The following is a 27035-nucleotide window of genomic DNA, read 5'->3' as shown; positions in this document are numbered from 1 at the left end:
ACTACAAATAAAAATAGCGCAGAAAAATTAACGTTATTTGATCAGCAAACTTCTTCCGTTCCCTGATTATAGAAAATCTACCGGAGGGAATCCCAGTGAATGGGAGAAATCCCAGGCTGAGCAGAAAGTGAGATTTAAGTCGAGCTGCAGAGGAAGCAACGGCCAGGCTGAGTTTTTCTCTCTTCTTACAGATAAAAATCCTCTGAATCCTCAAAATGAAGTTGTTCTTTTCTGGATTGTTTCATTTAAAGACAAAAAACTAAGATTTGTGCTGTTACAAGATTTGTGCAACTTTACAGAACGTTACTGTAAAGTTATTTAGAGTAACATTTTCCTTAACCTCCTGCTTGTTACGATCAATATTTACATTTCACAACAGATGCATCTTAACCACAAAAAAATAAAATATCACCAAATAGTTTTGGTCTAGTTTCTACATCAAATATCTTAGTTCACTTGAAACAAGACAAAACTAACTTACAAGCAAATTTTCAACAAGAAGTACAAGTTTGTTTTAAGTCTATAGTTACTTAATATTGATGAAAAAGTTCTTGATTCAATGGCAGATTTTTTCACTCATAACATGGAGACAAAGTTTTGTCACAAGTGAAAAATTCAGCCACTGGAACCAGAACAAATAAAATATTTAGTTAAAATAAACTTCTTATCTTATTGAAATGTTACTTCTAGATTAGTTTTGTCTCATTTCAAGTGAACTAAGATATTTACTCCAGAAACCAGATAAAAAGTACTTGGTAAAATTTAGTGTTTTTGCAGTGTAGTTAGTTGATTGTACTATAAAATGGCACCATGTGTCTGGAAAACACATCATACATTCATAAATACGAACAAAAGCAAGTTTGAAATCCAAGATAAAGCAACACAGCAACAAAAAACAGAGCAAATCAGAATAAGGTAACAGAAGTGAGCACTTTTATCTAGTTTCTATTACACTTGAAATAAGACAAAACTAACTTTTCACAAGATAAAGCAACTTGCTTTAAGTCAATAACTCTTTAATCTTGATATTAAAACAAATATTAGCTCCACTGGGAGATTATTTCTCTCATCAGACATTTCTCCCATAAACTACTTTTAAAACCAAGATTAAGGAGTTATTGCTTTACAACAGGCTCTTATATCTTGCTGAAAAGTTACTTTGGTCTTATTTCAAACATAGAAACTACAAAAGTACTTCAAATGTACTTGGTAAATATTGCAGTTTTCCAGTGTAGTTACTTGATTGTGCCATAAATCGCCAGAATGTGTCCGGAAAACCCATCATGACCCAAAAACTAAATCTGAAATCCCAAGAAAACCAAACCAGCGGTAGAAGCTAATACTTGCTCAGACTTTGCATTCCGCTGTGCTGCTTCTGCATCGACTGAAACGCTGCAGAAGTTAAACTACCAGTTGCGCGAGCATCCCGGAAGCTCCAGACGCGGAAAAGTTTGCGAGCCTCTGACTTCCTACCTTCCAGGCAGCAGGTCCTCCACAGGCCCGAGTGGGTCATCACCTCCTCGTTCTTCTTGCTCGTCTCGTTCTCGCTCATCGACTTGGTCCTGCAGACGCCGCGGGAGTACAGCCAGTAGTCCGTGCCGACCGCGATGGTCATGAGGCTGAAGGCCGCGAAGGCGCCCACCGTGGTCAGCAGCATCTGGACTCCGCGGTCGAACAGACCCATGTTTCCGCATTCCATGAAAGGGGGACCCCCTTTCCTCTTGATGTACAGGAAGTAAATATTTGAAAATTTGCGGGACCAAACCAAGCCGAAAAAACGGGCTAGACTCGAGCGGAAGGAGAGGGAGGAAGGAGGAGGAGGATGCGGTAGGAACCTTATGGTTGCGTTGGGTGAGGACCTCCAAGAGAGAAAAAATGAACGACTAAATTTAGGGTTTATGGAGAGGAAGAGGCAGGAATGTCTCTCCCTCTGCTGCGGGTTTCACTTTTTCCTCTAACAGGAAGCGGAAAACGACACGGCCTGTAGCTGCAGAGGTAGCCCCCACATGCAGCGAGAAACGCTGCAAATGTGGATAAAAACACGGAGTTACAGAAATGAGTTAAAACCTGAAGAGGCTCAAAACAAACCTGCTTCCTAAAGGCTGGAGCGGGATTCACATGAGATCAGCTTACAGCTCAGTATCACTGCACTGTTAGCTAATATTACTAATAATTATTATATTCTAGAGGGTTTGTTAGTCGGTTGAGGGTCATAAATGAATGACGGAAGGCATTTCTCTCGTTTTAACAGAAGAGAGTAAACAATTCAAGTCCTCTTCCCAGGAACAATCTCTCAAATCAACACGATGGAAATGAGGAAATCAATGATGAATTAATTCATCGGCAGGCCAGGAAAACAGAAATATCAGAAATAATAAGAATGGAGGGAGGGAAGGGGGGGAAATAATACAAAATATAAATAAATAAATAATAATTAACCGCTCAGATTTTCCTTTTTTCTAAAATTTTGGTCTCCAGTTTCCATATGGAGCCTTAGAGCTCTGGGCAGGTTTCCGCCGAAAATGGGGGTCTGCGGTCAGAGGAGGCTCGGCCGTCGACGATCCGGAGAGAGCGGGGCGCATCCGGCAAGGCAAGCCGACCATCACTCGACATAAAGCCGACAGAAGAGCCAGGAGGACGGGGAGTCAGAGTGGGCGCCGATGGAGGAGGAGGAGGAGGAAGATGATGCTGCTGCTGCTGATGAAGCCGCCGCTGCTCCGGTATCCAAATTCACCGCGGCGGGATCACACCCAGGACAGTCCCGCTTGTGTAGTAGCCCTTGCGCCATGTATTGGGAAGAAGAAGAAGAAAAAAGAAAAAAGGAGCTCGGATGAACGTTGCAATGCTCCCCCTCCTCTTCCTCTGGTTCCTCCTCCTCTTCTTCCTCTCCTCTTCCTTTGCGCTCACGGATGGATGCGGGTTTGCTCGCTTTTGTAGGAAGAGAGGAGGAAGGAAGAGAAAAAAAAATCTATATTACACAATCAGGAGAGGGAGACTGTGCTGGTGTTGTCACGATGTGTGCGTTCACACGCTCACTTCGGCTCCTCTCCGCTCAGTGAGAGCAGTTCTGCCGCTCTGCAGCTCGTCCGGAAACGCATAAAAAAATAATAAAATAATAAAAACATCTGCTGGGGGGATCTTCTCCTCTTCTTCTGGTTCAGTTTTTTTGGTAAATAGTGAAAATTAGTGGGTGAGATTTACGCATTTCTGGACCCAATTGTTGCAGCGTGCTCTCTGAAGCACATCCAACTTCACTTACTTCCGAACAAATAACTGATAAAACCGCAAATATGAACAAAAATGTAAAGATTTTCACTTTATTCAGGCATTGAATGTTTCATCTGATGATAAAATGTACATTTGTATCTTTGAATGTCGGATATTTAAGCAGTTAAGTCGCTGTTGTAAGCAGAGTGGTGCTGAAAGGACAGCTCCCTGCAGCGCCCCCTCTGTGGACTCTGTCTCCCTCTGCTGGCCAAACATTGTAACTACAACTGATAAAAACAGCGAATGCCCTCTTGTCCTTAAAAATCCTATTTTCCTCTAAAGTTACACAAAATATCTCAACAAATAATTATCAAAGTAGTCCTATTAATACTAAAATACTTTATATAATTTATATTTTAACTAAAACATTTCAGTGAAAGCAGTAAATCGGCCTCCTGGTGCTGGAACAGGATGTTCTGTCTCCTTCACAACAAACTGTTTCATAACTGCAGCCAACAATAATCTGAGGAAAAACTAAACTTAATTTGCTTAGTGACTTTTTTTGATTGGTTGTGATCAAATTTATTTTTAAAAAGCAGCAAAATACAGATAGAGACGAAAAATTTTGATAAACTCACATAAAACAAACCTTCCTTCCTTCCTTCCTTCCTTCCTTCCTTCCTTCCTTCCTTCCTTCCTTCCTTCCTTCCTTCCTTCCTTCCTTCCTTCCTTCCTTCCTTCCTTCCTTCCTTCCTTCCTTCCTTCCTTCCTTCCTTCCTTCCTTCCTTCCTTCCTTCCTTCCTTCCTTCCTTCCTTCCTTCCTTCCTTCCTTCCTTCCTTCCTTCCTTCCTTCCTTCCTTCCTTCCTTCCTTCCTTCCTTCCTTCCTTCCTTATAACAGAAACAGACATAAAATCTTTTTAATCTCAATTTTACTGTTTTCATTTTAAACTTAAACTAAACTTTTGATTTTTTTGTAAATATGAATCTTTTTCTCCCTATTTTGTTTTGTTAAGTTAATTTTTATAGGACATATCTCCTAATGAGATGAAAAAAACTTTAATTATGACGGTCTTTTTTATTTAAACAGATTTACTTCCTGTATGAAGTTACGTCTCCTCAGAGCCATTTGGTTTGTGGAAACGTTGCCAAGTCAGCAGCGTTTCCACCCAGAGTGTCTGACACAGTGCAGAGTAACTAGTTACATTTACCTGAGTAACTAGAGTATTTTTACTACACTATACTTTTTACTTGAGTGTTTTTATTATGAAGTATTTCTACTCTTACTTGAGTCAAATTTCTGGATTTTCTACCCACTGAATGAAAAACAAAAATGTTTTGACCATAAATTCAACACCTGCAGTTTTTGTTAGATGGAAGAAACTGATTTGGGAATTTTTTGTTTGCCTGATTTTGTTTTATTTTTTGTTACTTATATGAATTATTGTCATTTTGGTCCTAAAAATACCAAAATTTCCACTTAATTTTTTATTTTGGTTCATCTGATGATGTATTTTTTAAATAATAAATGATTGATAATTTGATCAGTTACTCAGTACTTCAGTTACTTTTTACCAAATACTTTTTTACTCTTTCTTGAGTAATTTCTTGGATGATTACTTCTTACTTTTACTTGAGTACAAGTTTTAAAAAAAGCTAAGTTCCTTACATTTGCAGCTAATGCTGTATTATTTATAAACTCGTTAAACTGTCAGTTTAATCCTAAATTAATCTCTCCGTCTCTCCAGCCTTCAGTCATGTGAAAAACACTTTGGCAGAATCTGCGGCGCCCTCTAGCGTTGGCGGCTTGTACAGCTACTTCCTGAATCATTTCAAAAGTTTGAAGCAAACATATGGAGACTATTTTCAGATAATACACATTTTCCAATATTGATCTTATGTTTTTTTACTTTGTAACTTTACAAACGGTCCCGTTTATTTAAAAAAAAATGAACCATCTTTAGGCATCCGCAACTGAAAAAGTGAGAAAATTATGATATATGCCTGTTTACTGTCAGCCGGCGGATGACCTGGCAATGAAATGGCGCTGAAAATGTGGGCGGGGTTTTCCTGATCATGTCAAACTGAACTGTCAGAGCAACGTAACGTTTTTATTTCATGACAACGTGACTGTAATTCAACAAAACATCATAAAATCTGTAGACTCCGCTTTGCGCCGCTCCGCGAGCCGGCTGACAAATGGGGCGCACCCAGACAGTTATAAAAGATTTAATAATAATAATAAACCGGTTTGTTTGAACGGAACAAAGAATCTATTGAAATATTGAGTGGGAGAAACCCCTTTCTGTGATTGGTTGATGTAGTTAGCTGGTTTTATCTGATTGGCTGTTGGAGTTCCGCTGGTTTGTGTGGGACTGAAAAGTTGCTTTGTTTTCATCTGTAGCAGCAAAACAGACGCGGCTCCGCTGACTGCGGGGCTGAACGGGTTAACGCGGGTGGGTGCGGTTCAACCTGCTGATGTGGAGGAACGGAAAACGAAACCGAGCTCAGATATGCAGGTCAAACCAGAAACTTTCTCACCGAGGCTCAGTTTGCAGGTTCAGCTCCGTAACTCCGCATAAAATCTTCTGTCCGCTCGGAGATTTTTGTTTTATTCATGCAGGAATAAAACAGGAAGAGGAGAAAATATGTCTGCAGCAAGGTAAGAGAAGCGCACAGACAAACTGAACTGAGAGAAAGACGCTGAATAAAATGTAATATCTTCACTAACAAACAATAACCGATTGATTTTTACGCAACTTTCCCTTTACTCAGCTCTTATCGCGAACTGAAAGGCTTTAAAATAAATTTTAAACTCTTCATATGGAGAAGATAAAGCGCCACATGTCTGTAGTAACACAGTGACGAATTAAAAGTATGAATGCTGAAGTTTTATTTTTAGATTAATTTGGGACAAACTTTGATCTGAGCTCAGTTCAGTGAGATTTGGGGACATCTAGTGGTCATTTCCTGGAACTGAACGCGACTAACGTAAAGAAAAGTTTATATTTCATCAAGACGCTTCATTGAAAGGGCTTTAAATCCTGAAAATATTAAAAAGGTAATAATATAAAGGAATGTAATGAAAAGTTGGAATAAAAGATAACCATCCTGTTGTTGAAACTAGAAGCTTCTCATGTCTAAAGTGCCACTCATGTTTTGAACATAACCAGTTTTCAGACGGTGTCAGGAGTAAAAAAAGGCTTTTATAAGACAAGGAAGTGAAAAGATGGTGGTGAGAATTTACTCTGCAGGTTATTCAGTTCAGCTTTACTGCATTTACTGCAGTTTGAGGCTTCAGCCTCAGTCTCTGTTGAGTCTTTGTATTTTCTCTCTTTATAAGAACCAGTGTTGTGGTTTACACTGTATTTTAATTCCACATTTATGTGTGGAATGAACAATAATGTGGCAATACTTTATGTCTGGGTGTCAAACTGATTTTAATTCTGATTAATGTTTTCAAGAGCCAGAATGTAAAGATAAAACATTAATAAACTGTAAAAATATTCATTTGATGAGTCCTTAAAACTAAATAATAGTTTCACATTAATAAGTCCCTCTAGAATTGTTAATTTAGATTTTTATTCCCAGTGGTTCTAATTTAGAAATATTTGCACTTATGTATGTTTGTCTGCATATTTGGGCCATTAAAGAGAAAAAAGGAGCAAATTTCTGCCCCCAAAACTCTGACTTTTCTTCAAAAAACATGAGATCTCTGAGCTATTAAAGTAAAAAAATTGATAGAAAAAACTCTGAAATTTTCTATAAAAATCTTGGAAATGTCAAAAGTTAAAAATTTTGACTATTGAAATTCAAAAATATCAAAAAATCTTTTTCCTTTTAGAAGATTTCTGGGATTAATCTCAACATTTCCGATTTTTTAAAGAAAATTTCTGAGATCTAAAGAAAAATCTCCACAGTTTTGAGATTAATCTCAGAAATTTTCTAGAAAAAACTTGAAAATTTCTGAATTTCAAATGATTTTAAATCATATTTTTCACTCTTAAAATTCAGAAACTTCCTTCTTTCTTACTGGAAAATTTCTGAGAACTCAAAATATTTTTTGGTAAAAATGACCTGCTTCTTTTTCATCTCCAATGCCCTGTATATGCCGTTGTAAAAATGTAATATTCATCGTTTGAACATGTTATTGGGGCCTGCCATGCAAAGCAATGGCAGGAACCTATTGCTATTGTCGGAGAAAGTGTTTCTTTCTTCTTCTTTATTTTTCTTCCGTAACCGTTAATGCGGCTCGTACCGCTGGGTGCACACCTACAAATGAGGTATCAAAACGTGCAGAAAATTCACGCCATTCCAGCTATTACTTTTGGTGGGATTTGGGCTTAACGTGGCGACATAATTCGCAAAAAACTACGAAAAAACCCCCATTATAAGTCAATGGGAAAAATCCTAGAAATACCCTATTTTTGAGGATTTTCTGTGTCGTCACAAATTCACCTAGAAATGCCATTCAAATTTCATTTTGTAGATACGTCTGTGATCTCTTCGAAAGTGAAGACGGCTCGTCGATACCAGTTACGGTTTGTCCACAATTTGTCTCTAAGCGACCCAAAGTTTCTCATTTTTCCTAAAGTTAGAGTGTGTCTCTGGCTGCTTAGAGTGAGAGATGAAGACAACTTTTTCAGCCCAAATCATTTTTGAAATCGCCATCACGCCCACAAATATCGCACGATTAGTATCAAAATCGGTCCTGACATTGATACGCCTGTCTGCTCCGGTAAAATGTTTTCGAAATTTATCTAGACCGTACGGTTTTCTGTCACGGTGCTTCAGAGCAAAGTCATGCGACAGGATTTTCTGAGGCTCTCAGGCTCTTTCACTAACACTTCACACCTTGGTGTGAAACTTATTTAACATAGCAACGGAACTCAAGAGGCTATTGGCTGCTGATTAGGACTACAAATACGCATCGCTGTAGTTCTATCTATCCTCAGTTGAAACAGATCAGGACTGAACTGGCCTTTAGAACTAATTGCTGCTATGGGCTGTATATAACTGATTTAACTCAGTAACTGTTACACATGGGATTAGTTTGGCCCTTTGAAATGAAGCTTAACAAAAATTTCAAAATAAAAGCCTTGAATATTTTTACATCAGAAAATTGCTCTTTTGAGCTTTATATAACTGATTTAACCCAGCAATTGTTACACATGGGATTAGTGTGGCAATTTAAAATTAAGCTTGATGAAAATTTCAAAATAAAAGCCTTGAATATTTTTACATCAACTACTTGCGTTTTCAGCATTATATAACTGATTTAACCCAATGACTATTACACATGGGATTAAAATAGACTGTTTTGCATGAGCAGCAGATAGATCCTCTATTGCACATGTGTCAAACTCAAGGCCCGCGGGCCACATGTGGCCCGCTACGTCATTTTATGTGGCCCTCTCCCCCCTACCACCGTTTTACAGCCCCATTGATTGACTTAAAATAGGTTTTGAGCACGAATTGACTACAAACTACATATCCCATAATGCCTTCCGATTCTTACCAACCAACATTACGGCTTCTCGCCACTAGAGTGCAGCAGAGTCACCTCAAGCTGATTATTAATTTTCCCAGCGAATAAAACTGAAACATCGACAAGCTAACAAGCTAAAGAGCGAAGTCCCGTGATGTTTCAATCGAGGACTTTTACCGTCTACTGCCCCCTGATTTGATGCCACAGCTTCGACTCCATGCAGCTCGTGTTTTGTCCATGTTTGGAAGCACCTATCTGTGCGAACAGATGTTTTCAATAATGACTTTAAACAAGACCAAGCACAGATCGCGCATTACTGACGAAAACCTACACGCCGTTTTGCGGATTGCCACAGAATAGAACTAAAACCAGACATCGACGAACTGACCAGGGGAAAACGGTGCCTGACATCCGGACAGAAAACATTGGTAAGCACAAACAAACTACATTTAAATAGAATGAATGTAAAACCAAAACTCAGTATACTGGAATATGCATATAGTTTATTGATTTTGCTTGTGTTTTGTTTATTTACAGAACACAACACAATGAGGATGTGTGTGAGTTGGTGACAGGGTGAAGAGGGATCAGCGTTGTGTTCAAGGACAGGAAACGTCACCTCATTGTTTTGTTCTTATGTGAAATGCATGTTCGTTGTGTAATAAATAACGAAAAAGTTTTGTGAATGAAGTTGAGAGTTAATATCAAAACTTGTTTTTTATTATTTGTCTGCTTATCTTCAAAGCAGACAAAGAATAATTTTCCCAGCGAATAAAACTGAAACATCGACAAGCTAACGAGCTAAAGAGCGAAGTTTAGCTGAGCAGCTTAAAAATACTGAGCATATTTTTAAACTGCTCAGTTTAAAAATACTATAATTTTTAAACTGAGCAGTAATTTTACATCCATGCAAACTCAAATGTAATATTTAAAACTTGAATACATAAAATCAGTTATTTAACAATATGAGGTGTTGTTTAAAAATAAAAAAGATAGCAATTTCTTTTTATTGCAGAGACATTAGATTCTTAAATTTATGGTATTCTTTAAATGTTGTAATTTTGGTTCATTGTAAACTTTACCTGTAAAAAGTTTGTAGAAATCTTTAACATAAGGTCAATATATATTTTTAAACTGTAATATGTTGTGTGTGTGCGTTATTGAAAATTTATATTTGTGACAATCATTAGGTAAATGCTAATGAACTGCCTTCCTGCAGTTTATGAGCATTGAACTGTTACTAAACAGTTCCATGCAAGGTTCATTAGCGTTAGCATTTTAGCTTCAATAAGCTATTAGCTATTTATTGTACTTTTTAGCAATGTTTAGTATACTGAATGGAGTAAATCAATTACAGAAAATATCCTAGTGATTTCCCACATACTGATGAAAGCAATGACGCTAACATTAGCGTTTCTGCTGATTTTAGCTGATATACTTACTTTATAATACTGAATGGTGCACGTCCGCCTCACTTAACGTTCTTGCGATTCTCCGCATGCCACTGATTACGTTGCGGCGTTCTTTAGCGTCGATGCCGATTTGTAGCGTGACAACGCCGGGCCCAGACCCACGGGCGCGCCTTGGCAGGCCCCGGCTAAATTTCTTCCGAAATTTTCTAGTTTTTCTCTTCTGTTGTTAATTTTGACATATAATTTGTGTTTCGTTCCACAGGAAGGAGCTAGCGGAGGCTCTGAGCCGCTACGTCTCAGAAACGCTGGCCTCCACGCAGCTGGCCAGCGGATTCTGTGCCATGTTCTCCAAATGGATGCTGTGGAGGGAAACCGAGTTAGACATGATGCTGGACATCAAGGACAGAGCGGACAAGGTGAACCTAAACATCAGCCACGTCACTCAGTCGGAGCAGAAAGGGAAGGCGTTTGTGGAGTACATGAAGAACAAGGTGAGCGGTCTGACGGCGGACAGCCGGCTGGAGGAGCTGCAGGGCGAGCTGGCGGCGGTGCTGAGCGACACGCTGGACGGGCTGCAGAAGCTCGCCTGCTTCCTGGATGCGGTGGAGAAGCTGGCGGTCACTTCGCTGCACGTCTTCGCAGAGAACCAGACGCTTCACCTGCCTGGAGACGTCGGCGCCGACGGCGTCCGGGCGGTCGTCACCGCCGCGCGTCTCATCTGCCCGCTGCTCCTGGTGTTTAAGAGAGACGCCGGCGTCTTCTTCCTGCCTAAACTCCAGAATGTGGATGTGATGGCTCACCAGCTGGACCGATACATCAAGACCGCCAAGAAAATCTGTGACAAGATGGAGAAAAGGTAACAAAGTTAAGATCTGGAACCAGAATCCTCCACGTGTTTCATTGGGATTCAACACAAAGTGCTGCATCACTTATGAAGCATTATTTTATTTTGAAATCTTTTAAACGGGACCTATTGTGAAAACTTCACATTTTGCACAATTTTATTTATTCATTTATTTTTCCTTTACTTCCATATTTTATATCCATTAAGATATACTTATTTATTATTATTTAATTCAATTATTTGACCTGACTTTGAGAGTTGCTATTTTAAAAATTTTGTTGTGCTTTCTTTCGTGCATAACGAAAAGTGTTTTATTGTTGTTTTGTCATCCAAAAACCACTTGCTGCGTTCTTGTTGGTTGTGCAGAAGGCTCCACTAATGCTTTTCAAAGATGCACATTTGTGTAATTGTGCATCTGTTGACGCCCTAAAACGGCTCATTCCAACCTGAGCAGAATAAATTCTCACTACCTCAGAATGAGTTTGTGCAAACAGTGTAGTGAACGTATCGGTTTATAGGCCACAGACCGATCCTGACTGCTTCAAGGAAACATTTTTTATGCTTCCTTTAGCAAATAAAAAATCTTATGTGTGCATTTGGATTCAGCCGCTGAACTAACCCGTCTCTGCTGTGAGTCTCTGTCAGTTTTTCCGTTTTGGTGGTTGATGTCCTGAACTTCGACTTCCTGTTAAAACGTGTCACTGTGTCTTTAACAGCTGCTTCAGTGACGTTTCCTTAAATTTGATGGGTGAAGCTCAGGTGAACCTCGGCGAGGATTTACCTGAAAATGATGTTCAGAGGATGTTGGATCACATTAACCAGCTTCATCAAATCAGGTTTGTGATTTTATCCCTGAATAACAACAAAAGATCAACCTGAAGCAGCTTCTGGAGGAAAAACTAGACATTTCATTTCAACTCATTATTTTATTTTCTTATATTGTGGTATTTATTAACCCTTTAACTGGCGGTGTCCCATCCAGGGGACAAATCTAGTTCGTTTGAATACTCTGCCTTCTTTTGCCGCCAATTAAGGGGTTAACTGTGTTTGTTTTATACATATTTATTGTAAAGTAATATCATGACTTTCTTCTCAAAATATTTTGAATATTCTTGTATTATTTTGATTTTATTCTCATAAAATTAGTACTTTATTCTTGTACGACTTTATTCTGTTATTTTTTTCTTTTAAATAATTTCTTACTATTACCCTAATATCTTCTTTAATTCATTTGTATTATTTTTTTATCTCCAAAATGTGGGGCTGGAAAAATGTGAAAACTTACCTTGAAAGTTCTTGAAAAGTCCTTGAATTTGTGGGAAAAGCGTCCGAACCCTAAAGGACAGTGGAGGATATTTCACTTCCTGTTCCAAATAATGAATATTTTGAGTGAAATATCTAAATTATCCGTTTTCTCTTCTGGTCTCAGGACGGATCCAAACTTTCGAACCGTCTTCCTGTTCCAGGACGATTCGCATCACGACTTCACGGAGGAGTTCAGCAAGCGCGAGCCGCGGATGGCGGCGTTCCTGAGCGAGCTGGAGGCGAACGCCGTCCAGCTGGACAGCATGAACAAAGGAGCCAAGATCTCCAGCGTGGTGGGCAGCTCCGTGGGCGCCGTCGGCGGCGTCCTCTCCATCGTCGGCTTGGCGTTGATCCCGGTCACGGCCGGAGTGTCTCTCGCCCTGACCATGACGGGGATCGGGATGGGGGTCACCAGCGGGGTCAACAGCATCGTCACCACCGCCACTGAGGTGGGCGTCAACCGCACACACCAGAAGAAAGCCAGCGAGGTTTTCCAGAGCTTCATGGACGACGTGACGAAGCTGCAGGAATGTCTGGAAGATGTGATGCAACAAACCATCACCAAAATGGAAACCAGTGGCATCGACGTGGTTCTGGGAGCTGGGAAAGTTGTTTGTAAATTGGGGACAGTCGGGAAAAGCATTGATTCAATCGTTGATTTAGCTTCTGCTGCGAAACTGTTAAAAACCGAGGAGGTTGTGGCCAGCGCCGGGAAGGTGGTGGCTCAGGAGGGGAGCGCTGTGCGGAGTCTTCCCCGGTTGGCGTCGGACATCCCAGATGTGGGTCAGGCCGCCGTTAAAGGATCGCTGGCCGCCTCCAAGTCGGCCAGAGCCGGCCTGATCGCCGTCAACGCGCTCTTCCTCGGCATGGACATCATCTTCATCTGCAAGGACAGCATCAGTCTGGCCAGAGGCAGCGAGTCCGAGGTGTCGAAGTTCATCAGAGCCCGGTCCGCTCTGTGGAGCTCGGAGATGGAGTCGTGGAGGAAGATCCACGAATCGCTGAGCGCCGGCGTGCCGACGTCCGGGAAGAAGGAGGCCGTGCTGGAAACGCCGTTTTACCCCGACGCTGGGATGGGAAACGAGGAATAAACCGCTGACGCTTCATCTGAAGGGTTGTGCATAAAACTGATACGACTCTGTCATAAACATAAAACTGAACGAACATGAAGGAGTCCAATGTTTGACTGGTGTGAGGAGTCATCATTTAAAAGTGTAAATGATGACTCTATTAATGCAAAGTTGATTCTTCTGATGCACTTTTAATGCAACTTTCCATTAAAAGTTTAATTATTTACAAAATGGCACTAATAGAAAAACTTTTATTTTACAGGATTGTATCTTATTGCTGCTGGTCATCATCACTGACATGTTGCAGGGAAACTAAATATGCTGCTAATCCTGTAATTTATGATGAAATTAAAAGATTTGAATTCTTCTATATTATTTTAAATTAGTTTTTTTCATATATCCTTAATAAAGCGTAATTTCTGCAAATGCATTGAAATCCAAAACATCTTTTAAAAAAGAAAATTAATTTAATATTTTCTGTCCAGCAGTTTGATATTCATTAAATGCTAAGGAGAAAACTAACAGATTTACAAATGGAGCATTACAGCTTCACTATAATGTTTCACTTGATTACAGAGCTCTGGAAAGAATTATCTTAAATGATCAGTTTCTCAGATTTTAATCTTTATAGGTTTATGTTTGAGTAAAATGAACATTGTTCTTTTATTCTATGAACTACTGACATGTCTGTGAAATTCAAAGAACAAATTCAAAGTAACAAAAAGACGCAGTGATTTCAGTAAAGCAAAGAAAACAAGTTCATATTCATTTAGAAACAACAATACTCAGGTTTAACTCAGGAAGAGTTCAGAAATCAACATTTGGTGAATAACATGGAGGTTTTTAACGGGTTCACTTTTTCAGAGCTGTATGTATAAAATATGATTAGAAATTTCTTTGGGTTTATTTCAGATGCAACAGAGATGGAAAAGAAAGGAGGAATAATGAAAACAAAAGGAGAAAATAAGAGTCTATGAAGAAAACACTGTAAAAGTCTGCTTCCACACCTGCAGGACAGAGAAAAATACGTAATGTTTCTCCGTATGAATGTTCAGTAACGGGTTTGAGGAGCCAAAGACATGTAGAGAATATAAATATGGAAATCATTTAGTGGAAAATATGTAAAATACCTTACTAACTTCATCAATGGTTAAATAAAATGTCAGCAGCAGCATTGTTTCATTATTTTTCTCAGATGCTTCCCACACCATGTTACATTCACACCATGAAACAGCTTGAACATTCAGTTTGGATGGTTATTTTATATTTTTAAATATATTTTATATATTTTTTTTGGATGGTGAGTTTATATTGTTAGATTTGAGTTTAAAATTAAAGATAAACTGTTGAACTTTCTTACGCCTGTAGATAACGATCTGACCACAGGATGTGAACGCGTCAGACTTCCTGTCTCAGAAGAAGTTAGACATTCGCTTCACGCTGTGGGAAATATTTGCTCTTCAACTTTATCAGTTTGCAGCTGTTGTTTATGGTGAGCGTCAAAACGTTAAAGCTGCACACAATTTATCATTTGGTCTGAATAATATGATGCTCATCAGTCTGATTACACAACCCCAACTGCATAATAAATGATAAATATTTAAGATTTCCCCAAATTAAATGAGAGGTATTGTCTTTATTGTCTAAAAACATTATTTTTGTTCAATTGACATAGATTGTGTAGCTTATTAAAACATTTCTGAGTTATATTACCTGAACTCCAGGTGGATTTGAGTCACAAATTTAATAATGAAATTACAAAATACTTGTCACTAAAATTGGAGTTTTAACTCAAATGACTTTATTTGACTTGATGACACTATCTCACTCTAAACATTGACTGTATGAGGTTGTTGCCATTGAGTTGGGTGAAAAGTAAAGTCAAAATACTAGAATAGTAGAGAAATGTGTTCTCCTTTATGAGGTGAGGCCAGTTTTTTTAATTTATTTGGCATATTGTGAAATAATTATTTGATTTAAATTGCAGCATTAAGTTAAAACTCACTTCAAGATTAAGGAACTTAAAAAACATTGTTTTGTCAACTTGTCTCTTGTTGTTAAATCAACTTCATGAACTTTAAGTTATAAGTAAAACCAAAACAATTTTCTTGTTGACTTTAATTGCATTTTCAAGGCAGCAGGTGGACTTTCATTTTCAAGTTAAACTACTTTCAAATGTTTTACAGTGCAAAGCAGTTTAAAAGAGAAAATATATAAACACAAATTTTTACAAACTTCTCACACCTCCTGCTCTGACTGCCTCGTTATCTGACTCTAAACTGAAGGTGAGATACGAAACATCAGGCGGATTTAAAAAAGACATGAATCAGTCACTGATGGATCAACAGAGCAGCGAGCCGCTGCAGGTTCCTGTGAATTTAATCACATCTTCTTTTGTTTGTGTGCAGAGGGAGGAAACGTTGAGTCTCGTCTCATTACAGAGGATAAAACCAGGATCTGAACAGGATCACAGTTATGATTTACAATAAGACAGGCTTTTGATCATCAATCTCTAAATTATTCTTAATACCTGGTGGAAAAAAATCCAGACAGTCAAATAGAAACAGAAACAAAAAAAGACAAAGAATCTTTTCTGTTTAAGAGAATAAATATGTCCTCAGACACCACAGTATGTTTGATAGAGGAAAATGTAAAGTTATCATAAAGCCGAAACAAAACACAACAAAATTAGCAACTACAAATATCAGCCATTAATCCAGTAATGAGTCATATTTTACATTATAACGTGATTTACCAGGAAGCCTACACTAATATTTTCAGAAAGCACAAATTTCCATGTACTTCTATCTTTTTATATAAGCAATAAAAAATTCTAAACATACACGATGTGTTGGAAGACAATGCTAACTGATGTCTGTCAGGCTAAAGCTAACATGACATAAGTTGGAAAAGATTTATACTAAGGGTGCCAGGCATCCAGGGGCGCCAAAATAGTGTCAAGACAAAGAAGTAATCCTCACTTTTCTTTTTAAAACTTACAGGTTATATAATTTCCTAATATGAAAAATTGTAGCTGCACAGCAAAGAATGCTAAATTCTACATTTAATAATAATGATAAAATAGTCAGAATGCCACTTTCCACTGTTTTGCATTTTCTGTTTACTATCTATAGAGAAGTTGTTCAAAGTCAGCAGAAAACTACAAAGATTTGATCAAGATGAAAAAAGTACGTATAAGTGGAAAAAGAAGTATAAAGTATAGTAAGTGTAGTAGTATTACGTAAAAAATGTTCCAAAGTGAAGTCAAACTGTACGTGAAACAGAATTTACAAAACACAAACGCGTCATAAAAGTCCAAGTTCAAATTAAAACTTCATAAAATTATTACTTTTCAGCTTTTTTTACACATATATCTACAGAGGTCAAACTGAAAAATCAAATCAGTTCCTTCCACTTTCTTGGTGCTTCTTTTCCAGTCTTGAAACATTTACGACTGGGTGTAAAAATGCTTTAACTAGGCCACTCTGGGCTGAATCTAGTTCATAATTTTAAAACAAGTCCATGCAAATTATCTGAAGACAAACACAAACAATTTATAATTAATTCTTATTTTGGCAGGTAGACAGTGTTTTAGAAAGTTATAACAGATGCCAGATGAACAACTTTGGGCTCTTTTTCCTTCACGTTCTCTTAAATATTGGCAGCAGCACTTTGCTGTTCATCTGGCTTCTTTTAGAAAGTTTGACTAGTTTTACTTAATGTGTTCATTAAATGAATACTGAAGATTTACAGCATCTGTCACACACACACACACACCCACACACACACCCACCCACCCACGCACACACACATCACACACACACATGCACAAACAGAAATCAAATTGGACTTGCATTGTTCTCCATTCAGTCTTTTTAATGACATAAACATGCAGAAGTAAAACAAGTTTGTCTACTTAAAATTAAAAATTAAAATTTATATGAAAGACTGTGGGATATATAGTGAGAAAACAATCTGCAATACATAACATTGCAAACATTTATTTTTTATTCTTTGTATAGAACCATCCACAGCAATGAATAAAATCCCATCAAAAACTGTAAATTAAGGTATACACTGCAAAAAAGTCTCTAATTTACAGTAAAATATCGACATAAATGCAGTAGAATTATGTGGTCGCCAGAATTATACCAAATATTTTATTGTAAATTAGAGACATTTTTATTTTCAATGAACAGTGAAACAGAAATACGGAGGAATAAATGAATTAATCAAATTCTTAAAGGGGCAGTATTATGTATTTTCCAGGCACATGTTGTCATTTTATAGCACAATCAAGACTTTGTAACCTTCAGTTGTTATACAATGATGTTTATATAAAATATGACTGAAAAGAAATTTAACTTTGCATTTTAACACCTTGAAATTGTGTCGCTGTTTCTTTAAGAAGCTCCTGCTCTTTCCAACACTTCAGCATGGCATCACAGCATGGCTCCTCCATTATGCCGTTTACCGGCGCTCTTTGGAGCATTCGCATGATTAGCTCAGAAGAATCTCAGTTTCTCCAGGTGTTTGCTAATTGTTGCTGCCGCTAGTCTGGAGGAGCTGAGTGGAGGAAGCTCAACTGGAGATGTGGTTTGTGAGAACAGGCGTTTTTCACAGCTGACTGGTTGCCATGGAGATTAAAGTATTTCTGAAACATGCATTAAAGAGTCAAAGCGACACTCCAGGTATGTTTTTTTATGAGGGAATAACATTATTTACATTAATAACATGATGTAAAGCTCAAAATGTCGATTTAAAACTCAGAAGTTAATATGACCTGTTACAGAAAACAAACTGATCAGAACCGATTAGTTTTATGTGTCTCGTTCATTTCAGTTGGTAAAAAGTGAAATTATTAAAACTTGGTGTGTCTCAGTATAACTATGTACCAGTTTTTAATGTCATACATACTTTTATTCTCTTTAACCCTTCAGCTCTACTTCTTATTTGTCCTCTTGAAAAAATGCCGTCTGTAGGATATTTTTGTTTTTTTCTTTGGTCAGTTTGCTGCGACACAAAGAGTTGCAGAGATTCTCCCATGACTCTATCTGCGAGCGGAACAATGCAACTCTGGCTCTGAGGAACTTTGAGACTTTAGTCTCGCTGCCTTTGGCCAGAGTCATGCTGTCTTTGGCGATAAAGAATAAATCCATGCCAAGGGAGAGGGCATTAAGTGCAATGAAGCCAGCTCTGGCTCCCTTGGTGAGAGCCAGAGGCCCTTTAACTGCTGCCTGACCGATATCAGGAACGTCTGCTGCCACCCTGGGTACATTACGTAAAGCTTTTGTATCCTGTAGTACAGCTTTACCTGCACCTGCAACAATATCCTCAGCTTTTAAAGTCTTCAAAGAGGAAGCACGATTAACAATGATATTAATACCATTTCCTATGGTACAGACTTTATGAAGACCCTTGGCCACTCCCAACAACACGTCTATGTTACTTGGCTCCAGATTGCCTCGTTGATTCATCACCTCATCAAGAGAATCCTGGACCTTTTGGAAATACTCAATGAAATTTTCAAAGACTTCATTTGCTTTTTTCTGTTGAGTAGAATTAACTCCAGCCTCTGTTAAGGTGGTTACCAAGCTGTTGGCTCCACTTGTTACCCCCATCGACACACCGGCGATGGTCAGCCCTAAAGACACTCCGGCTGTAACTGGGATTAACGCCAAACCAACAATGGAGAGGACGCCTCCAGCTGCTCCCACTGAGCTGCCAGCCACACTGGAGATCTTTGCTCCTTTGTTCATCTTGTCTAACTCAACGGCACACTGCTCCACCTCATCTAGAAACTTTAGCAGTTTGGGTTGTTGCTCATTAAAGATGCTGATGAAACCAGCTGAGGAAACTTTCTGGAACAGGAACTCCATCCGAAAGTCCTGGTCCATCCTGTGGGACAAATTTTAATTCAATATATAATTCTAACATGAAATGGAAAAGAAAAAAAACAGAATAAAAATTATATACAAGATAATTATAATTTATTCAAGAAATGTATTGTTAGAAGATTATTTAAAACTTTTCCTGGAACGGTAAGTTTCCTGATTGACGGCTCTAAAACGCTCCAGTTTGAACAAATGTGTGGAAATTTAAAAAAAATGAAAATTAGTTGCTGTAGCTTTAAAATTGCAGGATGTAACTGGCTACCCTGCTGTAAAGTGATGTTATCAGTTTTTTTATATAAAAAGAATCTACAAATGTTCCAGCTTCCTTGAAAATATTTAACAGAAAAAATATGTAGAAATTACCTGATTTTGTCAAGTAGCTTAATCTGATCTGTCATCTTTTGCACGTCGTTTTCACACAGGTTGTCAGTATTCACTTCAATTTCTTCAGCCATTTCCATGCAAATATCAAAGTTAAAGCTGTGAAAGATAAAAGTTTTAAATGTTTTTATTATTTTATTCAAAATAATATCACAGTTCACTCTTTATGTTTAATAATACAGATTACCTCTGGCCGTGAATTACACATATCCTGTTGGCTGTGTCTATGTAATCCTGCAGCTGGAAAGCCAGAACCTCCACATTGTGACGGTCAGGGAGGAAGAAGGACTTTGCATCTCTTTTGAACTCCAGGATGAGAGGACAGATTTGTTGTGCAGTGCTGATCACAGCTTGAACATCATCAAAGCTGATCTTTTCAGGCAGGTAAATGATCTGGTTCTCAGTGAACACCTGGAGCGACGTGACCGCCAGCTTCTCCACTGCATCCAAGAAACTGTGGAGTTCCTCCAGACCTTCCAGCGTGCCATTCAGCACTTCAGCCAGCGTCTTTTCCAGATCTAAAAGTTTACTCTCCGCCTTGCGCTGAAAAACGCTCTTGAAGTATTTACAAAAAGACGCCCATTTGCCCTCTGACTTGGCAAAAGTGGGGTCAATTTTATCAGCCATTTCTTTGATACTCATCATTTTCACATATTCTATTTCCCTGCAATCTTTCCATTCTGAGAATATCTCATAAAAATCTTTCACTGTTGCCATGTAAGTCAGAGTATCAGTGACGTACTGACACAAGGTGCGCTGTAGTCTCCACCTACAGGACAGGAAATGTTTTATAATACAAAAATAAATAAGCAAAACTAAGATACACATGTCTAATAATAGATATATTAGAGATAAACAGTCTGTCTAACAAAATATGTAAATAGTTGCTATTAGGAACAATTAATCTATTTATTTTCTTGCTGGCTTCTGTTGGACCTTATATGATGCAGCAAAGTGCAAAACAGTTTTATTGTTAGTATAATTTAAACTTTGTCTTGACATGAAACTCACTCACTGTAAATTATATCTTTTAAACAGTTTGAGATTTTTCCAAGCATGGCACATTCTCCTATTTAAATGTAATTTTAACCACTTGAATGATCTTAAATACATCACATGCTTACATCAAGTTCAATATGTTTGTATCAGACAGACGGTTATATCAAGGCAGACATGCTGTACAGCAGATTGTTGGCTAAAACAAAGCTTGGAGTAAAAAAAGTGGAAATATTCACATCATTTTTAATCAGATCATTATTAACAGAATATAGTTATTCTTTTATCTTGACAAAAGCACATTAACTATATTTGATCAGAAAGCGTCTTCTCTCTGCTTCTCATTTAAAAAAGATTTTAAAAATGATGGATATGTGTTCACAAAGTTTAACTTAAACAATTTCAAGGGAACAAAAGTAAGTAAATTTCATTTCTTATGCTGTGAAGATTGTTGATTAATTAATCAGAGATGTAAATAAATTGTGTAAATTAAATGATTTCTTTTCTTTACCTTCCTCCAAACATTTTGTTGGATTCTCACAGCCTGCGCTCCTGCTGCGTCTTCAGCTCTCCAGAGCTACTGATTAAGAATCGTCCTATAATTAAACCAAAGTAGTTGGTTTCAGTTTCTGCCTGTTTATCCTAAACCTTCTTTACAATCTCAGCTGATTTTTGCTTTGTTTCTGTCGTCCAACGAAAGCAGCACAGCCTTCAGAAAGGAAAAAGCTATGCTGGAGCTTTTTCCTCTTCTATAATCTTAGTTCAGGTCAAACATAGATCAGCATGTAATAAATATGGTTTTAATACATAAAATCTAGTCATGAAGCAGGTTGTAAAAGATTAAATATTGACAAAGGGAGGACATTTGTTTAAACGCCCAGCAGCTCTACTGCAAGTAAGAGTAATATAAAAGATGATAAAAAGGTTAATCATTTATTATTCCTACATGTCTGTTATAGTTGGATTTAATACACACATATTGCTGAGAAAAATTATTCCTTCTTACAGATTTGTTCTGTTTCCCATCGTCACAAAATGTTACTCAAATACAAAGAAACACAAAAAAAGACTTTCTAGAAACAAATGTTCAGATTATTTTAAGTCATCTGATATTTTACAACAAATTAACAAATCCAGTTCTTAAGTGACTATTTTTAAAATTAAATGTTACAGAAAACAATCTGATTCTTGATTTGATTATCATCAAACTGATTCCTTTTTGTTTTTTCCTTTCAGTTAGTGAGAAAGTCTGGAAGTTATTATTAAAACACTGAATCAGTATAATTATGGCCGATTTACATCTGTTTTTTTCTGTCTACCTGTCAAATCTTCCATTTTTAGTCTTTGTGCGTCTTTAGTTATTGTTCTTCTTTGTCCCCTAGATAAAATGGCTGCGTGAAAATATTTCTGATTTCTTCTTTGGTCAGTTTGCTTTGACACAAAGAGTTACGGATCTTCTCCCACGACTCCATCTGTGAACGAAATAACGCAACTCTAGCTGTCAGGAACTTGGAGGCTTTAGTCTTGCTGCCTTTGGCCACTTTTATGCCTTGTTTGGCAGCAGAGTAGATATCTCTGGCAGCAAATACAGCTCCAGGTGTGATACCAAGAAGTTCACTGGACAGAGAAAGAGACTCTGCAACTACAGTCTGACCAACATCAAGAACATCGGAGGAATCAGGAACATCTGAGTTTTCAGGAACAGCCGAGTTTTCAGGAACAGTTGAGTTTTCAGGAACAGTTGAGTTTTCAGGAACAGTTGAGTTTTCAGGAACAGTTGAGTTTTCAGGAACAGCCGAGTTTTCAGGAACAGCTGGAGCTGCGCTGGGTGATGCATTTCCATTTTTTTTCTGTTTCCCTGCAACCACTTTTATAAGAGCAGAAGCCACATTCATGACGGAGCTGACACCCATTACTATGGGATCTAATTTAGAAACACTCTTGCCTACAGTGACCAACACACCCATCTTACTTTGCTTCAGATTGACTGTTGTATATTTCATCCCATCGTCCAGAGAATCCTGGATCATTTGGAAATCCTCCATGAACGTTTTTAAAACTACATCTGCCTTTTTCCGATGAGTGTGATTAACTCCAGCCTGTGTTAAGGTGGTTACCACACTGTTGGCTTCACTTGCTAACCCCATCGTTGCACCGGTGAATGTTAGGCCTAAAGACACGCCGGCTGTGAAGGGCGTTAATGCCAAACCAGCAGCAGAGAGGACGCCTCCTGCTTTTTTCACTGAGCCCCCAGCCAGAGTGGAGATCTTTGCTCCTTTGTTCATCCTGTCTAACTGATCAGCACACTGCTCCAGCTCATCTAAAGACGAAAGCATTGTTCGCCTTTTAGCATCAAACTTAGTGACAAAATCAGCTGAGGAGACGCTCTGGAACAGGAACTCCACCCGGAAGTCCTCGTCCATCCTGTGGAAGAAAATTTATTCTGCGTTTGTAAGAAAAATAGTAAATATGTTGTAAGGTCTTTGGTAATCAAAATCCATTCAAGAAAATTCACTATAGTACCAGTACTTAAAACTTTTAATGTACACTGCAAAAACACGAAATGTTACCAAGTAATTTTGGTTTAGATTCTATTCCAAATATCTTAGCACACTTGAAATAAGACTAAACTTTTCAGCAAGATATAGGAGCTTGTTTTAAGAACATAATTAATTAATAATGATTATAAAGTAATGGCAGTGTCAGATTATTTAACTTATAACACATTTTTCACAGTATTCATGTTTTTATAACCAAGTTTTAACAAAATGTAAAACCAAATTTATCCAGAGATTTTTACTGAATAGATGCAACAAAATCAGCTTTTATTCTTCCTTAAATCTGATTAAATATAGCAAACAACGTGAAGCAAAGTGGCTCAAGTCTTGGGCTTAATGGCCCTAAAATATTTTTTGTAGGGAAAAATAGTAATACATTTTTATTAAAAAGAAAAAAAATACTTTGCTAGAAAAATACTAAAATGTTTAGATTATCAGAAATTTTCTACAAAAAACTTTGAAATTTCTGAATTTCAAATGTCTAAATTTTTCTAGAAAATTTTCAAGTTCTCTAGAAAATTTCTGAGATTAATCACAAAATTTTGGAATTTTTCTTCCCCTATCTACAATGGCTGTAAAACACCATATTAATGTTAATAATTGCATTATATTTTAGGTTGGTCTTGTTGGCATGTAACTATTTTAGAGTCTACATTTTTGGCCCAAGTGGCGAAAAGTTTGGACACCCTTGTTTCTAAAGGCTTGTTTTGATGACATGTTGGAAAGAGCAGGAGGTTCTTAAAGAGACAGAGGCCAATTTAAATGTGTCAGATATGGATATGATGCAAAGGTATTTTTGATATATAGAACATTTTCATAATAATGGGATGTAACGGTTGTTTTATTGTCCTGTAAAAAAGGTTCCACGTCTCTGAAAAATATATTTGTATTGAGCTAAAATATGTAAAACTTACCTGATCTTGTCCAGTTGTTTCATCTGATCTGCCATCTTTCGCATGTTGTTTTCACACATATCATCAGCATCCACCACTATTTCCTTCGCCATTTTTAAGCACATCTCAAAGTTAAAGCTGTGAAAGACAAAGTTACATTTCATGTTTTGGTTTTTATTATTTTCATTCAGAGCAACAATACAGTATATCATCGGTTAATAATAAATTGAATTTTACCTTTTATCAGAGCTCACACATATTTCCTCGACGGTGTCGATGTAATTCTGCAGCTGGAATGCCAGAATCTCCACGTTGTGAAGGTTAGGAGCAAAGAAAGTCTTTGCATCTCTTTTGAATTTAAGGAGGGGAGGACAGATCTGCTGAGCTTTTCTGATCACAGCTTGAACAGCGTCATAGTCAAAGTTCTCAGGCAGGTAAACGATCTGGTTCTCAGTGAAAACATGGAGCGACGTCACCGCCAGCTTCTCCACTGCATCCAAGAACGTGTTGAGTTTCTCCAGACCTTGCAGCGTGCCATTCAGCACTTCAGCCAGCTCATTCTCTAGTTCTGAAACTTTGCTCTCTGGATTATTCTGGAACCTCCTCTTGATGCATTTACCAATCTTTTTCAATCTGCCCTTTGACTTGGTGAAACTGGCATCAAGTTTGTCAGCCTTTTCTTGGATATCTATCATTTTTTCATGCTCTTTCTTTCTGCAATCGTTCCATTCAGATAATTTCTTATAAAAATCTGCCGCTGCTGCCATGTAAGTCAGAGTATCGTTGATGTACTGCCACAGGGAGGCCTGCAGTTTCCACCTGGAGGACATGAAACTGTTTACAAAAACTGACAAACTCTGCTCTAATAATACGTGTTGAAAATATTTGTTTGTTAGAAATATTTTTAAAATTATTTATTTTTTTATTGGTGGTTTCTACTTGGCCACATTAGAAGCCACCAGATAACAACCGTAATTAAACTGATGATGTTGAATTAACTACATTTTTGTTATTTATTTTTGTTTTTTGACATTCACAAAAATCACAAGCTATATCATAAATATTTTGCAGTTGGTGTAAAATAATCTAGACCAGGTTGTTAGTGTCTGAGTTCTCTTTAAACTAGAGCAGAACGACAGATAAAATTATTTTATGGTGACGCTGCAGGAACAGAAAGTATAAAGTAATTATATATGCAATTAAGTTTTGCATTTTAATGATCTAAAGATGTTTGTTAAATTAATTGTCTGTAATTAAATAAACTGTAATGATTAAACATTTAATTATGTAATGGTACATTGTAATTACTTAATGAAGTGTTTATTTAATTTGGTCCCTTTTAATCTTCCATACATTTTGATCATTTCTTTATCTTGAGAAAACCAGATTAAGAATTTATTGACATTTCACAGCTTCTTTAGATTTGAAAAAATAATATCGTAGATTTTCAAAATAAATGCATTCACACAGTTTTAATTCCAAGTGAAAATGTTTGATTAAATTTAACTTCTCTTGGTGAAACGTTTATTTATCTCTAATGTAAATAAATTCTGTAAATTACCTTTCTGCAGACATTTTGTTTTTCACTGCAAATTGTCTTGATTTTTCTTGAGGTCTTCAAAGTTTCTGCTTGAGGATCTTATTACTTAATGAATGTTGGTTTCACTTTCTGCCTGTTTATCTCGAGACACACCTGCTGCTTTATTGTCTCATCTGCTTGTTTTATTATTGCTGCATGGAGGAATATATTCTGTAAAAATGTTTCTATGCTGCTATTTTTCCCTTCTATAACCATATTGTTACTTTAAGTCAAAACCCAAGCAGCATGTAGTAAAATAGCTTTGATAAAGTCACTGTGCGATCAGTTAAAGGTTTTAAAGAACTTGTTTCTAAAAGGTCAAACACTGACAGACTTTAAACACACTAATCTAAGAAGTTGAAGCAATAAAAATATAATAAAAAGCAGAAGTATTTAACCTTTCACTTCATTATAATAAATGTTTTATTGTAATGTAAATGGAGTGACATGTCTGCTCCTATAAAGTATTTCTCCCTTACAGATTAATTTAGTTTGTTTTTATGTTTCAGATCATCAAACAAATGTTATTAAATGACAATAATAACATTTTATCCTCATGGAAAAGAGAGAATGTCAAAATCATCTAATTTCATAATGAAATATCTTTAAATACACACGTCGGCACCCTGCTGGTGCTAACTTGTAACATTTTAAAAGTTTTTCAACAGAACCAGTCTGGTGACATGAAGTCGGCTAAAAAAATCTTACAGCTTTTCTCATTTGCTTTTGTACGTTTCTTTAATCATCCTCTTAATTTGTAAAACAGTAAATGCATTTCCATGAATGATTTGAAGATTGAGCAACTAGATTTTGAGAATTTCAATTCTGTTCTGAGAAAGTGACAGAAAAAACCCCAAACATTTAATCCGTGATTGTGTCTGGGATTGGACTCGTGTCATAAACTGATTTCAGAAGTTTATAAAACAATAACAACCTTTTTATTTTTCTTAAGCAGAATCAGGAGTTACATGGTTAAACTTTCATTTTTCATGAGGTTTCTAGTTTAATGTGAATGTTGTGGTTTCTAGGTCAGCTGGAGGAATCTGCAGTTCATATCGATAAGATAAATAAAGGGGCAAAGATCTCCAATATGACAATAATCGATTAGATTATTGGGTCATAAAGGAAAAGAAACTGAACGGCTTTATCCCCTTTCTCATTATTTTGGCATTCAGTAAATTTTGGAAATTCTAAATGTCCATAAATGGGAAACATTTTGCCTGGTTTAATGTCAGACATTGATAAGAAGATTGTGATTTTTAAATAAAGTGTGTAAATTTATCCACTGCATCAATCTACAAAAGTCGAAAGTGAAAGTATTAAAAGCCTGTCTGAGAAGAACAAAACTACAAGCTGCTGCTTGTTTTTGTGAATTCAATAGTTTCTTCTGTTTGTGTGCAGAAAAATGTA

General features: G+C 37.2%; 3 protein-coding genes across 5 annotated transcripts in view; 1 reads left to right on the top strand and 2 right to left on the bottom strand.

Moving 5' to 3' along the window:
* cacng2a (calcium channel, voltage-dependent, gamma subunit 2a) overlaps positions 1-3109 on the bottom strand; it is a 57246-nt gene extending 54137 nt beyond the window's left edge. Inside the window, exon 1 of the mRNA XM_032588476.1 lies at positions 1474-3109. Coding sequence (XP_032444367.1) covers positions 1474-1699 — 226 coding nt within the window. The 5' untranslated portion in view covers positions 1700-3109. The remainder of the gene's footprint in view (positions 1-1473) is intronic.
* A 2490-nt stretch (positions 3110-5599) lies between these two features.
* apol (apolipoprotein L) lies at positions 5600-14495 on the top strand. Its single transcript, XM_032588477.1, has 4 exons — positions 5600-5867; positions 10368-10961; positions 11666-11785; positions 12379-14495. Exons 1-4 carry the CDS (start codon positions 5854-5856, stop codon positions 13343-13345), a joined length of 1695 nt encoding a protein of 564 aa, XP_032444368.1. The 5' UTR covers positions 5600-5853; the 3' UTR covers positions 13346-14495.
* A 3184-nt stretch (positions 14496-17679) lies between these two features.
* LOC116735012 (uncharacterized) lies at positions 17680-25817 on the bottom strand. Of its 3 annotated transcripts, none has more exons than XM_032586601.1 (4): positions 25608-25795; positions 19787-20362; positions 19582-19698; positions 17680-19222 (listed from the first exon to the last, which is right to left on the bottom strand). In XM_032586601.1, exons 1-4 carry the CDS (start codon positions 25619-25621, stop codon positions 18274-18276), a joined length of 1656 nt encoding a protein of 551 aa, XP_032442492.1. In that variant the 5' UTR covers positions 25622-25795; the 3' UTR covers positions 17680-18273. The 3 variants fall into 3 exon arrangements, with proteins under 3 accessions (XP_032442492.1, XP_032442491.1, XP_032442490.1); XM_032586600.1 differs by lacking the exon at positions 25608-25795 and adding an exon at positions 21107-21789 and having other exon boundaries at positions 19787-20368; XM_032586599.1 differs by lacking the exons at positions 17680-19222; positions 19582-19698; positions 19787-20362 and adding exons at positions 21855-23019; positions 24068-24184; positions 24284-24865 and having other exon boundaries at positions 25608-25817.
* Positions 25818-27035: the final 1218 nt, after the last annotated feature.

The sequence above is a fragment of the Xiphophorus hellerii genome, chromosome 16, assembly GCF_003331165.1.
Source record: "Xiphophorus hellerii strain 12219 chromosome 16, Xiphophorus_hellerii-4.1, whole genome shotgun sequence".
NCBI classification, from domain to species: domain Eukaryota; kingdom Metazoa; phylum Chordata; class Actinopteri; order Cyprinodontiformes; family Poeciliidae; genus Xiphophorus; species Xiphophorus hellerii.
Note: the sequence above shows the minus strand (reverse complement) of the source record. Positions and strands in the feature narration are given on the sequence as shown.

What these genes read in the sequence shown, in the direction of transcription:
- apol (XM_032588477.1), top strand. An exon ending in TGTGACAAGATGGAGAAAAG is followed by an intron (nt 10,962 to 11,665) that starts GTAACAAAGTTA and finishes TGTCTTTAACAG; the next exon opens with CTGCTTCAGTGACGTTTCCT. An exon ending in AACCAGCTTCATCAAATCAG is followed by an intron (nt 11,786 to 12,378) that starts GTTTGTGATTTT and finishes TTCTGGTCTCAG; the next exon opens with GACGGATCCAAACTTTCGAA.
- LOC116735012 (XM_032586599.1), bottom strand. An exon ending in TGTGTGAGCTCTGATAAAAG is followed by an intron (nt 24,185 to 24,283) that starts GTAAAATTCAAT and finishes TGTCTTTCACAG; the next exon opens with CTTTAACTTTGAGATGTGCT. An exon ending in AAACAACTGGACAAGATCAG is followed by an intron (nt 23,020 to 24,067) that starts GTAAGTTTTACA and finishes TTTCTTCCACAG; the next exon opens with GATGGACGAGGACTTCCGGG.